General features: G+C 40.3%; 1 protein-coding gene across 1 annotated transcript in view; it reads right to left on the bottom strand.

Moving 5' to 3' along the window:
• LOC147025023 (extracellular calcium-sensing receptor-like) overlaps window positions 1-16,608 on the bottom strand; it is a 46,267-nt gene extending 29,659 nt beyond the window's left edge. Inside the window, exons 1-2 of the mRNA XM_085887060.1 lie at window positions 16,360-16,608; window positions 14,694-14,817 (exon numbers count right to left, since the gene is read on the bottom strand). Coding sequence (XP_085743186.1) covers window positions 14,694-14,817; window positions 16,360-16,608 — 373 coding nt within the window. The remainder of the gene's footprint in view (window positions 1-14,693; window positions 14,818-16,359) is intronic.
• Between the last annotated feature and the right edge of the window lie 1,748 nt (window positions 16,609-18,356).

Below are 18,356 nucleotides of genomic sequence, written 5' to 3' on the forward strand. Positions count from 1 at the left end.
GCTGCCATATATACACCTTTTCAACACTGAAAAAGCAATAAAATGGCCGTAACTTGGGAACCGCTCGTCTGATCGATATCAAACCTCGAAAAGGCACATCTGCGGGTCCCCGGTAATATTCCTGGCAAGTTTCAATGAGATCGGACTGGCGGTCGTCGAGAAACAGCGGTCACAGACAGACAAACAGACAGACAGACACACACACACACACACACACACACACACACACACACACACACACACACACACACACACACACACACATACACACACACACACACACACACACACATACACACACACACACACACAGATTGCTGGAATTATAGATAGATTAAGATTTACATATTTCGGGTTGTTGAAAAAAATACAAATTTCTCCTTGCTTATTGTTGATGGTCTTATCGTTTCTTTCTTAAGCTTCATCCATAAGGTTTTTCTTTTTTGATACTTTTTCTTGTTTCATTGCTTTTTCTAGTTTTGAATATATTGCCAGAAAGAGAGGAGAAACTTTTGTTAGAGCTACTTTAATTGATATTCTTCCAGAAATATCAAAGCCCATCCACTGAAGGAAATTGAAGAACTCGTATTATCAACAATACTTGTTTTTATCTAATAGTTGCTATATTTATCTTCATTCAACTTTAAATCCTTGACATATTTATCTGTATATTTTACAAATGTAGAGATTGAGTGAAACTTGTCGTTTGTGTCTTGATGCATTGCATTTTTTAAGTAACAAAGTTGGTGGGTAAAATGGTATTAAGCACAGACTCATCTATAAATTAAACAGAATTTTCATCAATAAAATTTTAGTTTAAACGAAAAGCATCTCTAAATTACCTTGTGATTTTCATCAAGAAAATTATATTTTCAGTCGTTTTTTAAATATAAATATGGTGAATACACCATTCTGCGACGTTTGTAATCATGAGTATAAATGCTATAAAAACACCTTCAAACCAACAAACACAAATTCAATCTTTTCTGACAAATATCTCCATTTGAAGGAGCAACAAAACATTGTGATGTCTGTTATAAGGATGTATAAAAAGAGAGTTAAAAAAACACCTTCAATCACAAAAACATGTAAACAACATTGTGAGAAACTTGAAGAGAATTAAGAAGAAAATTGGATGAGAGGGAGATGTTATTGAGACAAAACCATTTGAAATAACAACTCTTCAAAGATGTTTTAAAAATCGGATAGAGGTAAAACTTATAAGATTTAATATTAGTGTAAGATCCATTTGGGAAGCGATTCATATCTCAAAGGATTCGACGATCAAGGTTATTCGTGGAATGTTGAAAAAGCATAAATCATTCAAAATATATCTCGGAGCCTCCTTTACCTTCTCAAGAGAGATAATGTTATTGAAGAAAAACATATGAGAACAAATCCACCACACCTTATTACATCAACTGATAGCTTCCATTTTGAAGAGCTTATTAGATTTGAATTAGAAGAAGAACAACAAGATAGTGGCTTTAACATTGGGAATGTTTCATATATCGATCTTCATATTCTTAAATCCACTCCACTCAAGGCTTCTTCTTATATTGATCAACCTCAGGATATAAGGAATACAAAGGCATTAATTGATATTAACAATACTGAAAATAAATGCTTTCTCTGGAGTATCTTAGCACATCTTTATCCACAGGAAAGGGACTGTGAAAGAGTTTCAAAGTATAAGAAATATGACAATAAATTAGAAAGTGGGGATCGAGGCATCTCTAAAGGAGAACCCATAAGCTTAAAAGAGATCACAAAGTTTGAGAATATGAATAACCTCTCAATAAATGTTTATGGTTGAACTGATAAAAACAAAGTCCAAATTCTAAGAGTTAGTAATACGATATCCAATGATAAATTGGTCAAATGACCGGCATGTCGATGTCCTTTATTTCACTAATAAAGAAACCATTCATTATGCTTATATCAAAAACTTTTCTCGATTTGGTAGGTAGTCAAGTTTAGAAATGAAAGCAGAAATCATATCCTTGTAAGAGATGTCTAAATATATTTCGATCTCAACAAAGACTTGAGAAACATTTAAAGTATTGTTCGAATCATAAAGCAGCAGTTGTTGAGATGCCAGAACCAGGAGAGAAGGTCTATCTAATAAAACAAATAAATGTATAAAACACCCATTTGAAATATATGCTGATTTTGAGAGCATCTTGGAAAAGACTGATGATATTAAAAAATATCAAAAGCATTTCCCTTGTTGGTTTTGTTATTCCATTAAATCATCTGTAGGAAGTAAATATGATGAGTTGGAATTGAAAAGAGGACCTGATGCTACTAATGAATTTGTGAAACGGATTGAGGATGATTGTATTAAGCTAACTAAAATTATGTCAAGAACAAATAAACCTCTTGACTTCTCTCCAATGAAGAGAAATAATTTGAAGAAGCCAGGATTTGCCTTATATGCTCAGAGGCTTTTGTAAACCTGATGAAAGGGTTAGAGATCATTGTCATATAATGGGGGAAATATAGAGGAGCAGCTCATAATAATTGTAATATTAGTTATAGAATCCCTACATTCATACCTGTATTTCTTCATAATAATTGTCATTATGATACACATCTCTTTGTCAAAGAATAAAGTAAGACTCCTGGAAAGATAACAGCAATTCCTTATACAGATCAAAATTACATCTCATTTACAACACAGAATTATACTTGTGAAATGGGTGTAAATACAAATAATAGATTTATTGACTCATAAATTTATGACAAGCCCTCTAAGTTCTTTGGTTTCAAACATCTCCTCCTTTCCTGTACTTTCTCGTCAATTTAGGACTGAAGCCGACTTGGATAAAGACATTTCTCTTCTTACTAAAAGGGGCATTTACCCATATGATTATGTGGATTCCTTTGAAAGATTTAAAGAAACAAGACTTCCTCCTCAAAAGCGTTTTTATAACAAGTTAGGAAGATGCCATATTGCGGAGGAAGAATAAGAAAGAGCAAAACAAGCTTGGAAAGAGTTTGAGATAATGAATATGGGTGTATATCATGACTTTTATTTAATAACTGATGTTTTATCACTTGCTGATGTGTTTCAGACATTTCTAGAAGTTTGTTAGAATATACATTCCTATGGACTTGATCCTGTCCATTATTATACATCTCCTGGACTAGCCTGGAGCACTATGCTATAAATGACAAAACAACCCCTTGATCTTCTAAGTGATGTAGATATGCTCTTGATGATTGAGAAGGCTAAAAGATGTGGAATTTCACAAGTTTGTTCAAAGAGATATGCGAAGGCAAATAATAAATGTCTTCCAGATTTCTCACCTGATAAGCCCACCTCTTACTTAATGTGCTTTGATGCTAATATGGCTGGGCAATGTCTGAATCTCAATCCTATGGTAATTTTAAATGGGCGAAAGAATATGAGTACATATCTATCTTTGATGATATAATCCCCACAAGTCAAGAAGATTTAGATAAATGGGGTTATGGGTATTATTTTGAAGTGGATTTAAACTATCTTAGAAAACTTCATAACAAACATAAGACCTTCCTTATGGAGCCGAACAAGAGATCCCCAATCAAGAGCTATTCGCTGGTTATCAACAACATTTCTTTTGTTCTTCAAATGAGTTAAAATATATTCCTACAACTAAATTACGAGCAACATTGTTTGATAAAGAGAAGTATGTTTTACATCAAAGAAATCAAAAGCAATTTATAGAAGCAGGACTATAAGTTAAAAAGGTACATAGGGCACTAAAGTTCAGTGAAAGTCATTGGTTCAGTCAATATATTGATTATTATATGAGGATGAGAAAAAAAGCTCATAATGATATTGAGAAGGACTTTTACAATTTAATGAATAATTCTGTATTTGGTAAAACAATGGAAAATATAAGGAGTAGACAAAACGTAAGACTTGCTACAACTTGAGAGCAGGCGGAGAAGTTGATAAGTAAACCAAGCTTTAAAAGAGTAGAAATATTTACAGATAATTTTTGCGCTGTTCATTTGAATATAGAGAGTAGAAAGATGGATAAACCGATTTATGTGGGAACAGCTGTTTTAGATCTTTCAAAGTATTTAATGTATTATTACTTTTATAATAAACTAAAGAGGAGATATGGTGAGAATATTGTATTGCAATATATGGATACCGATAGCTTCATACTCGAGATAACTTCAGGTGATGTTTTTAGGATATGAAAGAAGATGAAGATATTTATGATACAAGTAATTATGATCCTAATAACCTGCTCTTTTCAAATAAAAATAAAAAGGTTATTGGTAAATTTAAAGATGAATTAGGTGAAAAGATATTCAGTGAATTTGTAGGTGTTAGATCAAAGGCATAGGCTTATAAATACTTAACGAGAGAGTTAAATGAATTCAAATGTGAAAAGAAACTTGAAGGTCTAAAGAGGAGTGTATTAAAAGAGACCATGAACTTTCAACATTACCTTGAATGTATATGGAAGATAAAAGATGTTTGCAGAGAGATGAATCTGATTAGAAATTATAAACATGAAACATTCTCAGAGACTGTTGGTAAGAAAGCTCTAACAGCATTTCATGATAAAAGATACATAATGAGTGATGGAATAAATACATTACCTTCTGGATTTAAAGTATAAGTACGGGTATAAATAAAAATGGGGTTGGGGGTTTTAATAGGCTGCTGCCACATTTTTAAAATTGATGAATAAATGAAGTTATTCCTGAAAATTCAACACAAATATTTATAGGATCTCTATTTGATGACTCAATTTGGTTAAATAGATGATCACATGAAAGGTTGGGGTGAAGCCTTGAGAAGTGGGATACATGACTACATCAAACCCTCCCTTTTGATACTTCTCACCTCCTATCGCACAGTTGGCTATGATATGGTCTTTCAAACAGAAGAAAAGGCGATTCAATGAATGTAGCATGCCTCAGAATATTTTTAAGCGGTGAAGCTGTGCCAGTCTGTCTGTCCCTCCTTTTGGGGAGGGGCTTCTCAGTTCAGGGCGGGGCTTCCCACATTCAGGGAGGGGCTTCAAAATCAAATCGCCGCCATTTTGTTTGCTTTGTTTCGCCTCCTTTGTAAGGCTGGCACTTTCTTACACTCTCACAGCTTTATCTTAACTCTAATTCAATATCTGATTTCCTTTTTTGTAGTCGCCAACATGGTGTAAGTTTCAGATGCAAAAATCAGGAAGAAAATTGGCATTTTAAGATAAAAATGCATCTTAAGTGAAATTAAGGCCTGAAATATAAAGTCCATTCAGACTCCCTCACGGCTACATCTTAACTCTAATTCACCAGCTGATTTCATGTTTTTTAGTCGTTAACATGGTTCAAGTTTTAGTTGCAGCAAACAGTGAGAAAATAGGAGGAACTGGCGTTTTTACACAAAAATGCATTCTAATAGCCGTTTGAAATGTATCTGGTTGGACGCAATGTGGGGAGCGGGAGTTATCATTAAGTTACCTTTTATCATCGTTACCTTTTGAAGAAACAAAGGTATATTTTGATTACAACTCATCCAAAGAAAATGAAGTATTGCATGTTCACGATCGCAGCAGCAGTCTTTATACACCGCCCAAAGAAGGTACGTTTTCATAATGCAGAGGAAAGAAAATCATGAAGCCTTTAATAAAAATAAAAAAAAACTTCATTTTCGCATGAGTTTTCAAGGCTGAATCATGTGCAAGTACAGGATTTATAAACAAACTGTATTTCACATGTGCATGGACATGTAATTCATACATACTATGTAAAATAAATAAACATTAGAAGGAAAATTCATGAGATATTTTTTAGTTCTTATTTTACAAGTTATGTACACATTTGCCTGGTGTTGGCTTAATGGTGAGGGTGGTAGGCTTGGGATCCAAATCCCCCTTGGTTGCTGAATTAATACGAAGGTGGGGTTCACTCTGCCTGTCATCCTTCCAATGTTGGCAAAATGTTGCCTATCCTGTGTTGGAGTGGCAATCTGTCCAGGATTGTGCCCAATAGCCAAGGAGACTGCGAAGGCAGCACCAATGCTCTGCACATAGTATTGGCCCGATGGATGCACGAATGTACATGTACACTCTCAAGAAGTTTATTTTAAATCTTCAATTTTAAAAATGTCCTTTCCTATGCTGTTCATGTAATTTTGGCATTGCCCAGATTCTTTTTGAATGAATTTAATCTTCTGTACATAGGTCTGACGTGAGCCCAGTATCAGTTCCCTATTGGGCCACGGCAGTCATAGCCTAAGGGGGTTGGTGATTGGAAAACACCCCCCCCTCCCGGCCGAGGGGCCTTGCCACCAAGCCAATAACCTTCCCTGGGCCCATCCTGACATTTTTGTTTCAGAGGTTTCCTCCTGTTTTTCATCATTCAGGAGATTAGCGCATGCAGACAAACAAACAAACAAACAAAAACTTCAAATTATATGTATATATATATATATATATATATATATATATATATATATATATATATATATATATATATATATATATATATATATATATATATATACACTCAATGTAACTTCACATATCGTTAGAGATTGCCTAGATGATTTTGCAACAGGCATTCGCTCCACACTTGTGTTATAATAAACAATCATATAATTTGACTATCAGCCTGGTGTTGGCTTAGTGGTTCGGGTGGCGGCTTGGGATCCCAGGGTCCTGAGTTCAATACCCGTTGGCTGCTGAATTAACACCAGGGGGTTGACTCAGCCTGTCATCCTTCCGAGGTCGGCGAAATGAGTACCAGTGTACTGGTCCCGGTGTATGCCCCGGTTAGAATAGGTGTACCATATCCCTGTGTGTCGTAAGAGGCGACCAGGGTTGGCGTCAGGAAGGGCATCCGGCCATAAAACATTGCTTCAAGAAAAAGCCAAACCCCTGCACAGCAGGGAAAAATGGCTGTAAAAACGGTCATATAATTTGACTATCAAGTCTGTTGTGATTTATAGGTATTTAAAATTTCTCTGACAGAATTTGGTGCAGTAAACAGGGACTGCCAAGGCCGGAGAGGGGAGAGGGGCCTCTGCCTGGCAGATAGCAAGTACCTGGCACCAAAGGGGGATTAGAGAAAAGGTAAGAGATCTTTTAAATCTATTATTAGGAGGTGGATTGCTGTGGCCAGGTGGTTTGCCTTGCTTCTATCTGTGGAGGTTGTGTAGCCGCAAACCGAAATTTACAGGTTAGAATACAAGATTGTTTATTGTAAAAAACATAGAGGACCCGGGGATAGTGTCAGGGTCACCCAACGTGGGGAGTAAATGCTCCGTAAGAGGCAAGGGACTTATAGTTCCTTTAGTTGGTCCAAGATCTTGTCAGGTTGTGATAAAAGCACCAAGTCACAGGAGTTGGCAGGAGGCGTTGTGCAGAAAGTTGTAAAACTGCCAAGTCAGGAAATTTGTTGGGCGCTGCATAAAAATATGTCGTCGAGTCATGGGTTGGTGGAGAGGCACAGATTTCGCCGTAAGGGCGAGTGACAAAGGTGGAGTTGTGCACCAACGTTGCGTGAGCCGGGACCGTAAGGGGTATGAGAAAGTCACGATGAAGTAAGCAAAAGGAAAGTCAAAATAAAGTTTGATTTCTGAGGACTGACTCGCACTTAAAGCGACTACAAAGTAAGGAAATGGGAACTCATCTGGAAAGCCAAAGGATAGCAATGTTCCCACCAGTGGTTTTTGGGACAGAATAACCAGGACAGAATAGAAAACCTAAGAAAAAACTATTGGAAAGAGAGAAGGACAGATCCACAAGGACATAAGTGGATTGGAAAATTTTCGGCAGATGGGCCGAGGAGAGCTTCTGAAGGGAAGAGCGACGTATGACTGAGACTTTAACTTTTAAGGATCCTTTTACTTGACGAATATATGATTGTAAGTTGTATTGTAAAAGGCTGAGTTGTGTTGAGACTTTTAAAATATATCTGTTCATTGTACCTGAAACTGTTTTGCAGTGGCATAATGTGAGATGTTTTATGGTGGCATATGGTCAATGTTCTGAATGTTTAAGGAATAGTTTGTATATGTGTTGATGAAATGTGTTTATGTACCACACCTGACCAACTATAATCCCCGTGAAATACCAGGTCAGAAATTGAATCCAGGTGAGACAGCTTAGAGGAAGAGTTAACCTTCCATTTGGGAGAAGTGGGGTTGGGGAGGGGGAGGGGGGATGGCCAGCTGTAAAGTGAAGGAATTTGCCTTGCATGGCTGTGTGTGCTTGCTTGGTAAGGACAGAGAGCGGGATTGCAGCTCATGTCCGAACCGCTCAAGAAATTGATTGCAGACAAAGGTGTTTTGATGTGGGGAAATTAAACAAGAAAATTTACTGTCAAAGAGGTTGTTGAATGTTGAAGGTCAGGATATTGTTCGATTTTTATTTCTTGATTATGGGTGCACATGGGAATCAGGATATGAAAAAAATGACAATCCTTTGAGCATAACAAAGGTGTCATGATATCGATGTGAATAAGTGTGCTGGCTGAGGAGTTTGTGACTGGTCGGTGTGCCATCGATAACTTAACTTGCCTGTCCTTGGTGCGGTGCATCATATTTGGTGTGGGAATCACCGGAGCGGCAGTTTTTGGTTGGATGATGTCGAAAATTGATTGGAACTTATTGGACATTGTGGTACCTCGCATGCTGGTTGGCACAGGAAGAGAAAGATTTAAAATTGATGGTAAGTATTATGGATTCGAACGTGGCACTGAGTGAGCCAACCAGGTAGGTGTGGCAGCTGGTGCTGCATGTTGGAGCATACAGGTACAGGTCGCTCTTTGTATAAATTGATGAAAGTAAAATGAATTTGCTGCAGGCAGATGCATGGAGGTGAGCGTGTGTGTGAAGGTAGATGCCTGCAGGTGAGGATGCCGTGCGGAAACCATGGCAACTGGTGGCAAAACTGGAGTTTGAATACCTCCGTGCAAGGATTACATGAGATGGTTTGTCATTATGTTCCCAGTGATTAGGAAAGGATAAAATGGTATATGTTGGTTCCTGCAGACTACTTTTAAAATAATTAATAGTTAACACTGATGGAAAAAGAAACACTCGGTGATTAAAACCCCCAGGTCAGATCTGCATATTACATATGCATGACACAAGTGACAGAGGAGGTGATCAAATTTTGATTAAGGTCCATTCATACAATTTGGAGTTGTATTAATGATGTATATGGACGAGTCACAAAGGGTTAGTCGATTCAATCAATCCTAAGAACAGATTGTTTCATCTCAGTCTGCGGAATATAAATCCAACAATTTGATTACACTGTGTTTGTTATACAGGGTGAGTTAAAATGGTCAATTTGTGTCAGGCATTTTCTCCTCTGTGCCAAATCCACCAAGGTTGAGGTGTGACCGGTGGATGGGAGGGGGTACTGAGACACTTTTAACTCTTTTTCACTTATTTGACTTGCCAACCAATATGGTGCCCAGCAGCGATGGTTGGCATTTGGGTGGAGAAAGGTTGTAGGATGTATGTCCTCAATACGAGACAATTAGCGCCTCCCATGCATTTGCGTACCAATTTGCCATTCAAAACTGCGCGCCAATTTTCAACCACCATTTCGCCTTAGATCTTCATACCGCTCACCAAACTATACCATACTCACCACCACCACCACTTCCTATGACTCCAAAAAATCCCCGCAACAACATACGCTTACATTTTCCCACTGCAAACGTGACCTTTATTCACCATTTAATTACAAGGAACTTAAACTTCTTTCCCACAATGCCACGTCACAATCCTCACTCACCACAGATGCCAAAACATGTTTCCACTACTCTATAACTGCAGCAACTGCCACATGGTCATCAAAATCTCACCATAGCCTCGGAAGACACGGTGGAGACGTAGGTCAGGTTATTTTGGGGCATAACTCGAAGCGCGAACATGCGCTGAATCTCGTTTAAGGACCTACAGGTGGAGCAGGGATTTCCATAAAATCCCATGTTTGAATGGAGACTAGCGCACGTTCAGGGCCGGAGAGCTCCTCCAAAAACCATGGTTCCATGTTAAAGTTGGAGCTCTGACCCATGACCAGGTCGGCGAGCAACTGAGCTATTTTTCGCATTTGGGGCCTGGCGGGGCATGGCTGTGACTGCTCTGGACCAATGGAGAAGCTTGATTTTGCCAACAGCCCCGTTTGATCCAATTTTTGGCTCCTCACCTCATCCGGGGTTCATAAAAAGAGTGAATGCGGCTCATTCTGGCAGCGGTTTGCAGATCACAGATCACCGGGAGCAGAGAGATAACTCAACAAGGAGCTGAAGATGAGAAGCAAAACTCGACAGACCTCGCCAGACATCGGACCTCACCTGGGAGACGGGCGGTGCAAGGAGGCCAAGCGTCGGTGCTGAGCGAGAGGTGCCGTGAGTCCGTCTGACCAAGTGTGGGATCACGCGTTACTGCTGCGAGCCGGGTCTGCTCTCGTTCAATCAATGCCCAATACCTACACCACCGAAGGTGCAAGAGGTTATGTTTTCACCCCTTTCTGTCTGTCTGTTTGTTTGTGTCCAAGATATCTCAACAAGTTGTGGTCGGATCCAGATGAAATTTAGGGGGCAGGTTGGGTGTGTGACAAGGACAAACTGATGAGATTTTGGTGAAGATCTGGATCTGGATCTGACTACTAGAATTTTTAAAGTGATTTTTCACCATTGAGAGGGTCAGGGTCAGGTATGGGAACATGTGCCAGAACAGCGCGTTGCTGCGTCCACTTTCTGCCGGTACTCCAGGGGCCTCCGTCTGGCCTTCCCCCAGGCAGATACCAGGCCCATCCCCATCTCCCTGAGATGCTGGTCAACCTGCTGCAACCACGAAGCACGTGGTTGGCCCATCGGCCTCCTCCACTCATGAGACTCCCTCGCTGAGAGAATCTGGTGAGCAGGATCAGCGTCAGGAAAACGAGCCACATGTCCATACAGCCGCAACTGACACTCACGGACCATGCAGGTAACAAATCTCATCCGAGTCTCTCTCAGCAACCGTTCATAGGACACAAAATCGGACCAGCGATAGCCAAGGATTCTCCGAAGAGACCTGGTACCAAAGGAATTAAGTCTCCGTCTCAGATCCTTGGTCAGAGCCCAAGTCTCGCATCCATAGAGCAAGACTGGAAGCACCAAGGACCTGAAGACTCGGACTTTCGTCCTCCCGCACAGGTGCCGGCAGCGCCACACCCCATGATCCAGTGAATCCATGACTTCCCAGGCCTGATCCAGACGTCTATTGACCTCTGACTCACAGCCAGCAGAGACATGAATATCACTAACAAGGTAAGTGAATCTCTCCACGACCTCAACATCCGCACCACAAACAGACACAGACAGGACAGCAGCATCCAAGATACCATTGACCAGAGTCGCAGGGCCAGGCTGAATGGCAGAGCTGAGCTGTTCAGGGAGCTGAGGCGTAAAATTGTACGTGCGCTAAGGGTGGACGAGGAGGCCTATGTGCGAGGAGTCTGTGAGTGGGGAGAGCATCAATCAACTCTGGTCAAGTGATTCTCGTCCTGCTTACAGGAGAATTCGCTTACAGGGGAAAAACTCCCATTTATAATCCTTTAGAATTACCCTTGAGAACCCCCCTTTAGAATCCTTGAAAATGACTTTTTGGAACTCCCCTTGAGAATTAACCTTCAGAACCTCCCCTTTCGAACCCTTGAGAATTACCCTTTAGAACACAATAGAATTCCCCTTTAGAACCCCTTCATTATAATTTCCCTTTACAACCTCACTTTATTACCCTTTAGAACTTCCCCTCAGAAGCCATTATAATTACCTTCTAGAAATCCCCCTTGGAACCCACTTTGGAACCCTTTAGAAACATTTATAATTACCACTTCAAATCTCCCACCTTGAAAATTACCATATATAAGTTTTTACAATTACCATTTAAAACTCTTTAGAACCGTTGGAATTACCCTTTAAAATTACCCTTTATCAATCTTCAGAACTACCTTTTATAACCCTCGATCATTCCCCTTCAGATTTACCATTTAGATCCCTTTAGAATAATGCTTTAGCACCATGCAGATTACCTCTTAGAATTCCCCTTGAGAAACGTTGAGAATTAGCCTTTAGAATTGCCCTTTTCAACCCATCAGAATTACCCTTCAGAATTACTCTTTGGAACCCCCATTTAGAAATGTTTAAAATTACCCTTTGGAACCCATTACAATTATCCTTTAGGCTCATTACCATTCCCAATTAGAATTATCCTTCAGAACCTATTACAATTACACTTGAGAACCCCCCTGAGAATTACCCTTCAGGACACATTATAACTATCCTTTAGAACCCTTTATTACTCATTAGAATTATCCTTGAGAACCCTTTGGAATCACCCTTGAGAACCTATTATAATTACCCTTTATAATGCCTTTGAATTACCGTAAAACCTCCCCCCCTTTGGAATTACCCTTTATAACCCTTCACAATTACCATTTAGAACACATTCAAATTACCCTCTATAAAGCTTTATAATCACCCTTTAGAACCCATTATAATTATCCTTTAAAACCTATTAGAATTACCCTTGAGAACCTACTATAGTTACTCTTTTAAACCCATAAGATCCCCCCTTTGGAATTACACTTTAGAACCTCCCCTTTAGAATCCTTTTGAATTACCCTTCAGAATTACCATGCAGAAGCCTTGAGAATTACCCGATAGAACCCTTTGGAATTACCCTTGAGAATTCTTCAGAACTCCCCTTCAGATTCCTTTGCAATTATCCTCTAAAACCCCCTCTTTAGAAATTCCCTTTAGTCCCCTTAAGGTCAGGTCAGGTATGGGAGCATGCAGAAGAACAGCTCGTCGCTGCGTCCACTTTCCGCCGATACTCCAGGGGCCTCTGTCTGACCATCCCCCAGGCAGATGCCTGGCCCATCCCCATCTCCTTGAGATGCCGATCTACATATTGAAACCAGGAGGCTCGTGGCCGGCACATTGGCCTCCTCCACTCACAAGATTCCCTCGCTGAGACCGTATCCAGTGACAGTGCGCACTGTAGAGCACTTGACAAGTGGCTTAAGCACTCCGACGAAATGGTTGACAAGAAACAGCTCGCTTGGTGAGCAATTGGCAATCATCAAATCATCATATTAAACATACACCTCCTGAAGACGCCCAAAATGTCAAATATGTCCAAAATAGACAAATTAACGCTTTTCTAGGAGTCGGAACTGCTTGTAAGTTCGATTCTGGAGCTTAAATTTCGGAATTTTGTTTAGTTTAAGATATTCTCACTGTGATCGCATGTGTGGAAATGAAATAAAGCAACAAACGCTGACGACTCCGGACCCAGCGATTCATAGCTATGATGAATAGGCATTCGTTAATGTTAGTGAGAAAAGTGAAAAAATAAAAATTTTATAGGTAAGAAATCGTTGCAGCCTTTGCAAGTCAAGGCAAAGTTGAGCAAGCCAAAAACATGGCAGCTTCAGACCCCAGCAAGGTTACCTAGGATACACCTTAAGACCCCAAACAGACCGGTGATCGAGGATGCGCCTGGTAAAGGATATAATTAAATAAGGCCATTAATTATCTTCGAAAGGGGTGTTTTAATGAACTGTTTCAGTCATGTCATGCACTTCCGTGGAGTTTTCTCAGTAAGCATGTAAAGTTTCAGGCTGCTAGGCTTTTATGGTTTTGGAGTTAACAAAGCTGTGACAATGTAAGTTGGATGATAATTACAGCGCGTGCGCTGTATACAATTGTACCGAGATTGAAATGTCCCCGTCGGCGTCTACCATGTCTCCCACGTCTCCAGTGTCCCCCGTGTCCCCCCCCCCCATGTGCCTCAAGAAAGCCAATGACGGCCGTCCGGTAGATGTAGTGCGTAACCTCGACGGAAATGGCGACAATTGACGGAAATACCCGAGTATTTCAATGGAAATTTGTGAAAGTAATGTGTTATATATGTGAAAACCATTTAATTTATTGCTTGACGGAAAAAAACGAAGAAACGCCCCCTCATGTACGAACGAACGAAAGACGTCGCTTCCGCCCACCATCGCATTTCGTGCTGATCGCCGAATGCTGAAAGCTAAGTTCTTCTTATGCTATCATTCTTTTGCGGTCCCCTGCCACGCTGTATCGAACGATTTCATTCCTTCTGTTATATATAAAGGTGCTTATCACAATAATAACAAGATTTTTACATTTCAAATATTAAGTACGTTTATTAATTGTTTTTCAACTGAAAAAGCATAAATTGCATATTTTAACATTAGTGTACTCATTTACTTCACCACACGCGCTGTTTTGAAGGATTTCACTTGTTATTCATGTTAAAAATGTAATAATGGCATACAGATCCATAAATAAGAGTTAAGAAGTTAACTCTTGGCACACCACTTCTGAAAGGTTACTAACCCCTCCTGTAACCAATGCCTCCTAAAGAATACTCCAAGTTTGTGCTCTGTCATGTCTCCACTTAATTATTGTGGAAAAGCATTTTTTCTTGCCATCTTCCTCAATAATAGGCTTTGAGGACATAACTCCTGAATGTGGCCAAATTACTCCTGAATCCAAAAAATATTGAATAATGTGAATGGCATTGGAGGTCCATAATGAATTTCTGCCTAATATCGAGTTTCTTTGTTTTTCTTTTTTCTCAGTTTTCTTTCTTCAAATGGTTAGGTTCCATAAAGGACTGAATTAGAGGGAAACATCATTTTGTGACTAACCTGTGCTGTTGGAGTACTCTCCAAAAGTGCAAGGGATGCAGTCGAAGCAACAGAAGGGTTCTCCTTTACGGGAAACTTTACGTGTTCCTGGTGGGCAAGTGTTGCTGCACACGGACACCGGGACCTGAAAAAACAAAACCTTATTTAATGATGTCTGTCTGTCTCTGGTGTTCTGCTCAAAGGCAGTTTCAGTGCTGTCAAAGCAGAATAATAGCAAGGATTACAATGGCTGCTTTGGCATTGCCTTTCCAATGATAGTGTCTGACGTGGAAGAGGGGAGGGGGGATTCCAGAGTTAGATTGTGTTAAGAATAGTATGGAACGTGTGATCGAGTAGCTTATATTTACTGTTGTATAAGATATTAGTCAGAGGTAATTTGTATTAATAAATGTGTGACGAAGAGGTGGCGAGTGCCAATGTTAGAACAGTATGGAGTAAGGTTATGTTTGTGTAAAACCTCCTGTGAACAGGCAAGGCCAGGTGGATGATGCGTGGGCACAAAGGCACACACATAGTGAAATGCATTTTAAAAGAGCCACCATTACGAACTGTTTGGCCAGTGGACCACAGGCCATGGTGGTGAGCTGAGTTGTAGAGCCCTGGCTAAGACTGTAACACTTTTTGAGGGACTGCTCCGCAGTCTGTGGCTTCCCACAGGATGGCTAAAGACGGGACCCGCCGCCCATGAAGGCAGCGCCAGTGCTTACCAAGGCCACAGCTGTACTGCCTGCAGCAATTGGACTCAGACCTTGGAAGAGACAACATCACTTTCCTCTTTCTCTGCTTCGTCATCCACACAGGAAGGATTTGTTCTGGAGAGAGGCTGGCGCAGACACCACAAACCCTTGCCTCCAGACAGCATCAATCCTGCCATCTTGCCCACCCCGAGCCACCCATAAGCTCATGCCTGCCACAAGTCCTGACTTGTCCATTTGTTCTTCATGTGTGATTCTGGTATTTGGCCCCATTAGTGATTTATACTTAGGTTTTTTTTTGTACATAAGATTACGTATCCCATCATCCCTATTTGTGTCTTTTGACTGCCAGATCTGTGCCATGTGTATTGATTGTCCTGGTCTCCCTTTTCCCTGAGTGCAGTACTTTGTAAATAAACCCCATTAAACTATAAGAAGTGTCTTCCCACCGTTTTGCCTCCCACACGTTTCACTGCCAGGTTCTGCTTTCATGTGGATGATCCTTGGGGGACGTAATACAAAGGACAATTAATTAAGAACGTAGTAATTTAAAAGATAATTTCAACATCCCAAGATGGTCTTATACCATCCGGCTCAGATGGTTCAAGTTCAAGGACCTCATCTGATGTGACAATAATTTGTTCAGGATGTGGGTGATCACTGCTTTTTTTCACACCTAATTTTCAGGATAAATACTGTGCGGTATTTATTGTCCAAAAACTAATATGAGCACATGGGTCCCCAACTTAGCATCCATCAGAGTGATAGCACACTTTGTGATGCAATGGCGCAATGCCTGGCCTGCAAAGCACTGATCTGTCGGTTCACAGTCTGTTTGTGAGTCCAACCCAGGCAACACTGCTCAAACGTGTGTGATTTATGAATCATCAGACCAAGTTTTATATTAGACAAAACAAAAACATAAATATTGATTTTTTTTTTTCGAATATTACTCATGGCTTTAAACTTACGTTGCGTCTTCCTCTTTTCCACATAATTGCCTCATCCTCTAACTGAAGTTCTTGTCCTGCTGGTTCATTTGAATCATACCAACCAACAACCTTCAGTTGCAGCTCATTTTCTCCAACCAACTGACAGTTTAACAGTTCAAATCTTCCTGGGGGATCTCCATTCTCATCAAAACTGATTTCATTCCCCATGTTGTTTGCAAAATGCACATTTCGCAGGTAGTACATCAACTGAAACAGATGGTAAACCATACCGCCATTATGGGATAGTTTAGGTTCTTAACTCAATTTCACAATGAGGATTAGTTAAAATTACTGTTACGTGGCAAGAGTGGGGAGGGGGATCCATAGTTAGAATGTCGTAAGTGCAGTATGGTCCATGTGATTCGTGTAGTGTAGGTTTACTCTTGTAAACAGGGTAGAGGCCAGAGTAAGTCATCTTGTTAAAAGTGATGCTGAAGATGCAGCATATGTAATGTATAGACAGTATAGCTTGGATAAGATTGTATGTGTAAAAATATCTTGTTTACGGGTGGGGCCAGGTGCAGACTTTTGGTCACAAAAAGGCGCAGTGAAAGTGCTTTGCCCTTAAATGGACAGATGACATTCTATTCAGCCAGTGCGAGCCAGCAATGTGAAGCAGAGTTGGGATGTAGAATCCTTCTGGAAACATTGGACTGTGATAAACAGCCTTTGAGCTACGAGGAACATTCTAGATGAGGGGATGGGGGAATGCTGTGAAAGAACTCCTCTCCATCCCAAGCAACATTCAATGTGGACGAGCCATGATTGGTGTTGGGAGTGGAAGGAAGAAAATGACGGGGTGCGCATGCACACATTGGTTTTTGAGTCTGGCTGGATCATCGTCTCGCTGATCACCTTCGTGCTTCTGTTTGACTGACAGCCATTGCACCATAGGGAATTCCTTGTCTGCTTTCACAATTGTTTATTAAGATTGTGGAGTGTCGTGCAATAGAGGGGTTAGTTTTATGTATTTGATTCTACATCGGTTTTGCATGTCCCATCATCCCTTATTCATATATTTTGCCTCGATTGGCTTGTTCCATTTAGCCCGAGCCTATCGCCACTCCCCTCCCCACCCCCACCCCTCTTCCCTGTATTTATTTTTTGGCAATAAAGACCATTTAATTTATTATGAATGTTTTCCCACCTTCTGATTCTCGCACGTTCCGCAGCCAAATTCGGTTTTCCATTCGGTGACCGTAGGGAACAGGAAGTAACATCAGAATGCAGTTTGTAGTAATTTTAATTGAACTCAATTTGGTTAGAAACTTTATAGCCATTCACGAAATAAAATATCTCTTTGTGCAAGCATATCGCACTTGCAATCATCCGATGCATCATCATTTTAATTTAATCAATACAATATCATATTTTTCTTGCTGAGATATGGAGGTATAATATTATTTATTTTTGCCATTTTGGGGTTGTCATGTGCATTCATTTTTTTTGGGGGGGGGGGGGGATGGAAGTAGTGAGAGTAAGGAGAATCCCCCAGTAGAAAAAAACAATTTGTTAATTCAGCTGAGGCCGAGTAAAGAGAATTTGAGGCCATGTATTCCTTCTACGTGAAACACCCTGCAACCCACCCCTACCAAAAACAGACTTTTTGGAATGCCAGCCACATTTTCCATTCAACCATCATGCACTTCATTATATAAAATTATCCATGGGTAGACACTACAATGTTGAAAGTTTTGTGTCAATCGCTCAAGTGGTTGCAGAGAAAACGAATTTATAAGCGAATGAAGGGTGAAAAAGTGATGCTGAAAGAAAAAACAAAGTGAGGGCCTCGGCCGACATTCTACAACATAGTCAAGGATGGTCATGGACACATATAACAAGTATAGTAGCCCCCGTTGGACTGTCAGAAACGGTGGCTTATGGATTTGGTCTCGATTTTGTGTCCGTGTATGCGTGCGTCCGCAACCCTATCTCAGACATGTATGGACTGATTTTATTCATGCTTTGCACAGAGA

Source organism: Eptatretus burgeri, chromosome 6 (assembly GCF_056783735.1).
Source record: "Eptatretus burgeri isolate ZD-2024b chromosome 6, Ebu_testis_v1, whole genome shotgun sequence".
Taxonomy (NCBI): domain Eukaryota; kingdom Metazoa; phylum Chordata; class Myxini; order Myxiniformes; family Myxinidae; genus Eptatretus; species Eptatretus burgeri.